The sequence below is a fragment of the Orycteropus afer genome, unplaced genomic scaffold, assembly GCF_000298275.1.
Source record: "Orycteropus afer afer isolate SDZICR_OR568_19922 unplaced genomic scaffold, OryAfe1.0 scaffold00085, whole genome shotgun sequence".
In the NCBI taxonomy this organism is placed as follows: Eukaryota; Metazoa; Chordata; class Mammalia; order Tubulidentata; family Orycteropodidae; genus Orycteropus; species Orycteropus afer.
Genome location: NW_006921672.1, coordinates 4545064 through 4554381, shown reverse-complemented (window position 1 = coordinate 4554381; position 9318 = coordinate 4545064). Strand labels below are relative to the sequence as shown.

Sequence of the window (9318 nt, the reverse complement as noted above, 5' to 3'; positions counted from 1 at the left end):
CTTCAGAATGAAAAAAAAAAGAGGAGGAAGGGGTGGAGAAAGGAAGTTCGGCCAGATGTACTTCAAATCTCTTCTCTTGACGAGTTAAAAACAAGAGGGGGGCCTTTGGGGGCAGAGCTGCAGTGACACTTGGGCCCCTAGAGAGCGAGATGAGTGCAAGTGAGGCTGAGCTTGAAAGGCTGGGCGGGGGGTGGTGAGGCAGCCACTCAGGAAGGAGGCTGGGCTCCCATCTGGAGAGCCGAGGGGCTGGGGCTGCTGAACAGATGGAGTGAAAGTTGCAGCTGGTGGAAATGCACTTTCATGTGTAAAGTTGGGTCCTTGGAGGATTGTGATCAACTCTGAAGGCAGCAGTGGGCGGGTGGCTGTGCTCCATGCTCTGCCTTCTTCCCCCATTGCCACCCAAAAACTCAGCAGGGGCTCTGGGCCAGGACTCAGCCGCCCTGCCTGCCTTCAACATCCCTTTCGACAGGCAGAAGCTGGCATGGCACCGCCAGAGTGGCAGAGGGCTGCAATGCTTTAGCAGCTGAAGGGACAGGAATAGGAAGGAATAATCTAGCCTACCCAGAAGGGGATTAGGTAGACTGACTATAGAAATGAAGGGAGGGAATCGGAAAAGTACATTCACAGGCCTTCCAAAGCTGTTCACCAAATACGCATGGGTCTCCACTCGAGTCTTGGTTAAGCTTTTGGTGAAGGGGAGATAGTGGGGGAAGTGTGGAAACATAGCTGACTCTCGCACTCTCCGTTCATTTTACTTCAACCTCAAGAGAAGTTTGAGGAGAAAACGTTATGTTTAGCTTTTAATGATTATTTGCCCACTAGAGTTTCAGACAAAGTGAGTTTAATATTCTCTGGCTCTTAACAGCCAGCCACTGGTGCGTAGTGTGTTTAGTCCCTCACTACCCACTGGAACAGAGGCCGACGGTGTAACCATATAATCTATTCAAGTTCCTCCCCATAACGCTCAGGCTCTTGGGGAATCATGCACCAACCAAGTCAGCTGTCGAGAGAGAGCAGAAGCTTGGGTAAGGAAGTGTCATGGTCACCCTTTGCCTTCTCTCTTTATTTGAGCTAGACTGTGTTCCAACTCATCAGGAACACAAACTACCAACTCTTATCTTCTTAAAAACCAAGGTTTTTTTTTTCTTCAATATGTAATTTTATTTTTATTTTTTTTTAAAAAAAAAAGACTGGAACTCAGTTCCTTGTCCCTATTGAGTCCACTTTCCCAAGAGATGTCACTTTTGAGATAATAAGTTAAATATTTTTGGAGTGGAGGTAGTATCCTTCTTCCTAGTGAGAAGTCTTCTTGGCTCCTTTCCCAAACTTGGCATCAAGACCAAGACCTAGGGAAAGAGAGAAATGGACTTAGCTCTATAGTGGAAGTGAATGAGTGGGGAGGAGTTAGTTCTCTAAAATTGGGGCTTTAAATAATATTAACTTCAGAACACTGGTTTTATGTAACTGTGGTAGTTAATGTTTGTGTGTCAACTTGGCTGGGCCTGGCTGAGTGGCTGGGCAGCTGGTGGTAGTTATTTCCCATGATGAGACTGGCAATCAACTTTATGGTGGGATCTACCACAAGCAGCTAAGTAGCTGCCTTTGGGATATGGTCTGCTTCCTGTATATAAGGAGAAGCCTTGGGAATGGTCTCTAGCCTATGGCACACTGGGACCCTGCATGTAGCCTTGTCGTTGCTCACCAGCCTGCTATGCTCTGCTGACCTTGAGGCTTACAATGGACTTAAGTTAACGGCCTGCCGTGTGGTTTGGTAACATCGGGACTGTGCCTTTTTACTTGTTAACCTTGGGGCTTCTTAGCCTCAGCAGCCAGCAGCTGTGTGAGTGAAGAAATGCCTCTAGCTCCAATGGGCCAGGAGCAGGAGGCAGAGCTGGACCCCAAGGCTGAAAGGCTTTCACCCAGCCCCTAGAGCCTGGCACTCTGAACTTGGACTTAAAGCCTCCAAATTGTAAGAATAAACTCCTGTTTGTTAAGGCCGTCCCATTTGTGGTATATTCCTGTCAGAGCGGCACCAGGTAACCAGAACAGTAACTTTCCCAGAGAAAACAGAATGACATCAAGTGGAAAAAAAAAAAAAAAACTAGCAATTATGTGTGTGTGTGGTTGTGTGTGTGTGTATTATAAAAACTATATAAAATACAGCATGATTTAAAGAAACTTAACTTCTTACTTATTCCTCCCACTTTACCCACTGTAGGAAATAGCATAATAAACCTGCCCTGCTCGGAACCTGGGGAAACCTGTCACTGGAAGAAGATACACTACGATGAAGTGCTCGTTAGGAAGGCTACATCAATGATGCCTTTCTTTTTAAAAATCCTTCCCTAAACTTCAGAAATGCACAAACAAATGCTAGGGAAAAAATCTGAAGCCCCATCCCATCCCTGTGTGGGGCACCATGGTCTGATCTGCATGGAACTTACCCAGGAACACCAGCACAGTGCCCACCCACTGCATGGGGCTGATGGGGTTAGCGAAGAGGATCACAGAGGCCAAAATGGTGAAGAACTTTCGAGTTGTGGTGATGATGGAGCAGGTCAAGGGACCAAAATATACAACTGTCATGAAGATGAAACTCTAGAGACAGAGAAAGGCAGAATCAGGCTGGCTCTTACGGGGCCTAAAGTCTGTAACAGAACAGGGCTAATCTTGCCACCCCTTTTCTCCCAGCCAGGCTAGGCTTTCTTAGGGCACAAGCTGCCACAGTGGGAAAACCAGGTCATCTCCTCTCAAGGCACTCACTTGACCCAGGGCACTGGTCAGGCCGAAGAGTAGGATGTTATAGATGATGGCAGGGTACCTCTCGGCAAAGCTCAAGAACTCCCAGAGCTCCCCAGTGAATAGGATTCCTGCAGAAGAAATGTCAAAAGATGAATGGTGCATCCTGTGTGCCCAACCTGCATATATACCCGCATTAAAGTCACTCTGAAAGAGGGCAACGTGTGAGGAAGAGTAAGGAGTGTGTACTGTCCCATCACGAGTCCTTCTCCTGTTCTTTTCCATTGACAAAAGACTCTCAATATTGGGGGAAAAGCTTGGAAGTGAATGAGGTACAAATGATAGCAGGATTTAAAGCAGAGATGCTGTGGGGACACTGATCTGTACATCCCTTGCTCAAGGAAGCTCCCAACACTAGTCACTGCCAGTCATGAGCAGCCTCCTTCATTTACCTCACAGTGCTGTTCAAAGAATACTTTGTACACATGCCAAAATTTGAAAAAGATTGGGAAGCATTTATTTAAAAGCAAATACATTCATGTTTGAACTATATTCAGGAAACATCTAAGTTTGTTTCCTCTGAGCACCCAGCCAATGTCTCATCTGTCATAAAAGCCTAAGTTTCCAGAGGTAATATGTATTTCACTCCTGTGTATTCTCCCATATCTGGCAAAAGTCTACTATCACTCTGTAATGATTATAAGTAACAAGCAGATCTCACTGGTGAAGGTTTCTCCAAGGCTCAGGGGCCTGGATACAAGGCATTTTGGAACTGAGGCAGCTCTTGAATTAGGCAAAGTTGGCAACTGGCAGCAGAGCATAGGATCAACAGGACGAGGGCAGCCTGCCCTCTGGTGATACATGGAAAGAATAGCAACACTGTTCCTTACCGGCTCCCAGCAGCAACGTTGACCAGAGGTTGATGTTCAACATCATGTGGTTGGAGCCTGTTTGGTAATGAGCCCGCATGTGGTCCTGGGAAACGCCCGTCAGTCCATCCAAGGTCAGAGACAAGAGCTGGAAAGAAAGGGTGCAGCCTGCAGTGACAAGGCCAACAGGGTCCCTCCCTAACCCAGGACACACAATTTTCACTCTCAAGCTCCTCAGAAAGCCATGGCCTTAACACAGAGTCATCAGACAAGATTTTGCCATTTGGCTAGTGGTGGGGATAGGAAAAGCCCATGCTAGCCCTCCACTGGAATGACAGGCTGTAAGAGCTACAATCATAGTATAATCAGTGAGGCAGGAAGCCTACCACTTGCCAACACAACGCCATGGAGCCTGCTGTGCAGTGGCCTAAAACTGGCTGTGGTGAGCCACACACGTTCCCCATTATAGCTGGAGAGGGGACATCTAGTTCCAGCAGGTTAAGCCTCCTGGCTTGGAGTACAATGCTCCAGAGACCAGATTCCATGCTCAGACTGTCTGGGTTGGAATCCCGACTCTGCCACTTAACAACCATGTGACCATGGGCAAGTAACTCAACCTCTCTGTGCCTGTTTCTGCATCTATAAAATGGGGACACAGCTACCTATGTTATGAGGTTACTGTAGTAAAAATTTATCAATTTGTACTTGGAACAGTACCTAATACATAGCAAGCAGTAGTCACTACTGTATTATTTTTACATAATAAAAATGATTATTTTTATAAATTCACTTCCAGGTTCCTAGGAACATTACAGTGAGAAACATAGTACTCCCTCCCTCTTCACTCTTAGGTCACACAGTGACTTCATGCCAGAATTTAGATATAGCGGTCAGACTCCTCTCTTCCCCAGAAGGAAAACTGTATGTTGCTAAGTATTTCAGGCTCCCCTCTGGCAGAGCCAGGGAGCCTGCTGCAAGGCACAAAGACCAGAAATAGGGACAAAGGCTGTCATCTCTCTCAAGCCATGTAACTGGGCCACCTGCCTGCCCCACCAGGATCACATACCAGGAGCAGCTCTCCGTAGCCAATTGTGTGTTCTTCTATCCCAACTACTTTCTTAGGTTTATACATGAAAAGAGCCACTCCAGCCACAATTAACAACACACACAAGTACTTGGCCAGTGGGTACTTCTTCTTCAAGAGAGTCACTCCAAGGAGCATGACTACAGGAAAGAAACAAAGTGGAAAATTCAGGCACCCATAGGTGATTACCCATGACCCAACATCTTCCAGGAGCCAAGAAGAGACTCATGGGAGAAAATAAAGCCTGAAGTGGAAGGTTTATAGAGGACAAGAGGTGGGTGCTAGGCTGGCACCTAGAGAGATGGTTGTGCAACAGGGTTGAGCAGAGTACAAGGCATAGAGAGGTAGAGCACAAAGGTGAAAGGTCCAGGAAGGAACAGGCAAGGGTGGGGAATGGTGGGAAAGTGTGAGAGGTTGAGTAAAAGAAGCTAAAGATCAAACTGGGATATAGGGTGCCTAATTCAATGTAAGGAGCCCTGGTAGCACTGTGGTTAAAGTGCCTGGCTGCGAACCAAAAGGTCAATGGTTTGATTGCGCCACCATCTCTGCTGGAGAAAGATGTGGCCGTCTGCTTCTGTAAAGATTACAGCCTTGGAAACCCTATAAGGCAGTTCTACTCTGTTCTACAGGGTTGCTATGAGTCAAAACTGACTGGATAGCAGTGGGTTTGGTTTTTGGGTAATACAATGTAAACCCAAGGACACTGAAACGACTGACCGTATGAGGTAGACTAGGTCAAACTCCAGTTCCCATTAAGGATTACCAGCCAATGCACACTCCACAACACAGGAAGTGATAGAGATGACAGGATAGGCCAAGGGAAGGGAGGGAGGAAGTCCTGGAGATAGACCTGATGGGATGATGAAGCCCACAGGATGCAAAGCTCTAGTAGGGGAGAAGAGAGCTTACTACAGGAAGAGTGATGATGGAAAATGAAGCCCATCTCTGCTTACCTGGGATTGGTTTGCAGGATTTACCAAGGACCTGAAATTAAATTCAGCAAATAATTTCTGAGCATCTGTAATGTGCCAGGTACTGTGCTAGGTGCTGGGGTGAGGAAAATGAGTAAGCGTGGGGCCTGAACTAGGGACCTCAGCCTCAGAAAGCAGCCCTGTCACAGCCTAACCCAACACCACTAAACCCCAGCCCTGTGGGTCTACACACTCTGAATTTCTCAAATACATTCTTCTAGGGCTGTTCTTGGGAGCTCTGGTAGCGTAGTACCTAAAGTACTTGACTGCTAACCAGAAGAATGGCGGTTCAAACCCACTAGTCACTCCTCGGAAGGAAGATGGGGCAATCTACTTCCGTAGGGATACTGCCTCGGCAACCCAAGGAGGGGTCGCTATGAGTCGTTGGGTCCCACTTGATGGCACATAACAACAACAACAACAGGGCTGTTCTCTTTTTACGTTAAGTTACAGACCTGAGGGAAGAAGTCTTAGTCCTTTTCAAACAACTTCTGAGCCAACCCTCATCCCCCCTTGAGGTTTCACCTGAGTTGGGTAGTTGACAAACTGTAGTGCTGAGTTGCTGGAGACCATGGCACCCAGATAGGAGACAGAACAGGCAGCATAGAGCCAGCTCCGGGTACGATCCACCCTGGCAGTGTCAAAAAACTGGATCACTGGGAGAAGGAAAAAAAGAAAAAAAAAAAACACATACAAGAGAAACCCGGTGGGGCAAGGATGGACCACTGAGCAAAAGGTGAAGCCACATGAAAGGAACTTGTTTTTCAAATAAGACACGAAGCTCCCAAAGAGCACAAGCTATTTTTGCTCTCTTAGGCTAGGAAATCTCTGATTATTCAACACTTCAATCCCACTTACACCTAACACAAGACCACACACAAGGCAAGGAGGGGAGTGGGATTAATACCAAGTGACTAATTAGCCCTGCTACTAATAGGAGCTCTGGTAGCATAGTGCCTAAGGCACTTGACTGCTAACCAGAAGGCTGGCGGTTCAAACTCACTAGCCACTCCTCAGAAGGAACGTTGGGCAATCCTACTTCTGTAGTGATAATTGCCTCGGAAATCCAAGGAGGGGTCGCTAGGAGTCGGGGCCGACTCGATGACAAATAACAACAACAACTAGTCCCAGAAACAAAGAGACAAAAACTCAAAACATAAAGGAAAAGTCAAAAGGACAAAAGGGAAAAAATGTTTACATATTCTCATTGGGGATTTGGGACACTGAAGGCCCACTGTGTGCACATCTGATTCAGAAATTAGTCTAATTTAAGGAAATATTGTTTTACCCTATTCCAAAGCCATGAGCTTTACAGACCACACAAAGGCTGTGTGACCACTACAGGGGGTGAGGACTATGGGAGTTCGATCCTGAGGCTGAATTATCATCCCTGCCTAATGCTCAGGATACAAGAGGAAGACATACCTCCCACCCCACCCCACCCCACCCCAAAAATCAGGTACTATCTAGGTACTCACAGATCTTGGCAAATATGGCATTGATCACACACTGGATGAAGACCAAAGTTAAGGCAAAGGTGAACTTCTCTTGCTTTGCTCCCTCCCCATACTTGCCTCTAGTTCTAAAAATAAAACACAGGAGAAAAGAAGGGAGGAGTTAGTATGCTTCCTTCGCTGTCATTTAGTATACCTAGAGCTCTGACCTATCTTGCCTTTCTGGATGTGGAAGAGTTTGTAAGGATCACTCTCTTCCTCTACAAATTGGGTTGAGTTTATTGGATCTAGAGACTAGACATCCCAGCCTGCTGATTCCCTAGCCTAGGAATAAGAATATCCAGCACGGAAAATTAGACGGTGAGACCAGGACCCCAAGCAGAAGGGATTAGGTAAAGGCGGTAAGGCCGAGGGCGGAATAATCATCTGTCTGCAGGCACCTGAGAATTCCAAAGAGGAACTGGCCTTGGTCATGGAAACCTGTTTGGGCTTAGAAATCTCAGCCTGTAAAACTCAGGCCCTCAGAACCAACTGAGGAAAAAGCAAGTAAGCGGCGGTGGTGGGTCTCGAGAATCGAGAGACCGATTCTCGCGTTTTGGAATTCTAGCGAGGCTGAGCCCCGACTGCAAAAGCAGCGGGGTGCTGGGAGGACCGGAAAACCAATGTGAGGACAAGAAGCCTGGCTGGGGGCCCGCGAATGCGGGCACAAGCTGGGGAGAAGGGGAAGGGGTGCTGCGTTCGAGCCCCGGGGAATCCGCTCACATCTTTTCCTGCAGTATCCCATAGTAGAAATAACAGACAAAGACGCCCAGGAAGCAGAGTGGCAGGCGCAGCCGGTCGGGCACAAAGGAGCTGCTAGCGGCCATGAGACGCCCAGACGAGGCGACCGGAGCTCCGCTTACAGCCGGTGGCGGTGGCGGTGGCGGCGGCGACAGCTCCAGTCGGACATCGCCGACCGGCGGCAGGGGCCTCATAGGAGCTGCATGCGACTGTCGCTCTGCAGGGCCTAGCAGCCACCGCTAGAATTGCCTGTTCAGAATGGTTAAGAGAAAAAAACGTCTTAGAACCAAGCAGCTGCTTCCAAGAAAAGAAGAGTCGCCCCAAGGCCTTGGCTCCATCCCCCCCTTTTCCCAAGTAGCCGGATGCCCTGAGGTTAATGCCTCGTCCTAGAATTTTTCCGATCAGGAAACTCTGAGGACAACTATGAACCAGAGCCCGGAGAGGTGGCCTAGGAAGTGTTCGGGCGTGGAATGATGACGTATACATATGTGGCGGTCGCTAATTGGTGGCGCTGAGCGAAAACCGACAGGTGGGCGGGGAAGAGGCGGTACAGCTGGGGAGGAATTAAAGTCTTTTTCCCGATTGGCAATCAGGCTTCTGCTGGGTCCTAACTCCAAGAAACTCCTAATGTCATCTGAACGCCCTCTAGCTGTTGCCCAGCCTCAGCGACTCTCCCCCCTCACCTGTACCAGTAAGAGCCTTCAAAGCCTGACTTTGAGAACAGACCTTCCCTGGCACAGTTCTAGGCTTCCAATGGGGAGAGCAGAACAGTAAGCCAGGACTCTTAATGTCATTTAAAGGCAGGGTAACTTCTCCGTGTCCCTAAATTCTGAGCCACAGTTTTCCCAATCTTTAAACTAGGGATAATTAGTAATAGCCACCTTGTCTGCCTCTTGATTGTTTTGAAGATCAAATGAGCTGAGGTTTGTGAAAGTGTTTAATAAACTGTAAAGTGTGCTGTGCAAGTTTAAGGTATTATTAGTCATTACTCTTTCTCAACTCTGATTTTATCTCTTCACATCCTAGAGGTGGAAATGACAGCTTATTGAAGTGAATTCTTTTCAAGGTCTTATAACTCACCAATAATGGAGCAAGCACTCCAGCTGTCTGCCAAATTCTTCTCCATTATAGAGCTCCTTTTTGGACCCCTTTCTTATCCAAGTGTTGTACTTTCATCTGCTGGCACAGGCGCTCTGGTCGTGTAGTGCCTAAGGCATTTGACTGCTAACCAAAAGGCTGGCGGTTCAAACCCACTAGCCACTCCTTGGAAGGAAGATTGGGAGATCTACTTCCATAGTGATACTGCCTTAGAAACCCAAGAAGGGGTCACTACAAGTCGGATCTGACTCCAGGGCAGTGAGTTTTTTTTTTTTTTTTTTTTTTTTTTTTTGACACAGAGCTAGAACACAACTGACCTCAGT

General features: G+C 47.6%; 1 protein-coding gene across 1 annotated transcript; it reads right to left on the bottom strand.

The window, feature by feature from the left end:
* Positions 1–1293: 1293 nt before the first annotated feature.
* Positions 1294–8091, bottom strand: SLC35B1 (solute carrier family 35 member B1). The gene is made up of 9 exons (XM_007941935.2): positions 7880–8091; positions 7142–7245; positions 6189–6319; positions 5646–5676; positions 4675–4832; positions 3630–3756; positions 2764–2870; positions 2445–2598; positions 1294–1346 (listed from the first exon to the last, which is right to left on the bottom strand). Exons 1-9 carry the CDS (start codon positions 8089–8091, stop codon positions 1294–1296), a joined length of 1077 nt encoding a protein of 358 aa, XP_007940126.1.
* Positions 8092–9318: the final 1227 nt, after the last annotated feature.

Coding starts and splice junctions, on each gene's coding strand:
- SLC35B1 (XM_007941935.2), bottom strand. CDS start 8,091: ATGAGGCCCCTGCCGCCGGTCGGCGATGTCCGACTGGAGCTGTCGCCG. Junction 6,320..7,141: donor TGCCATATTTGCCAAGATCT/GTGAGTACCTAG, acceptor TCCTTCTCCCAG/TGATCCAGTTTTTTGACACT. Junction 2,871..3,629: donor AACGTTGCTGCTGGGAGCCG/GTAAGGAACAGT, acceptor TTTCTTCTGCAG/GAATCCTATTCACTGGGGAG.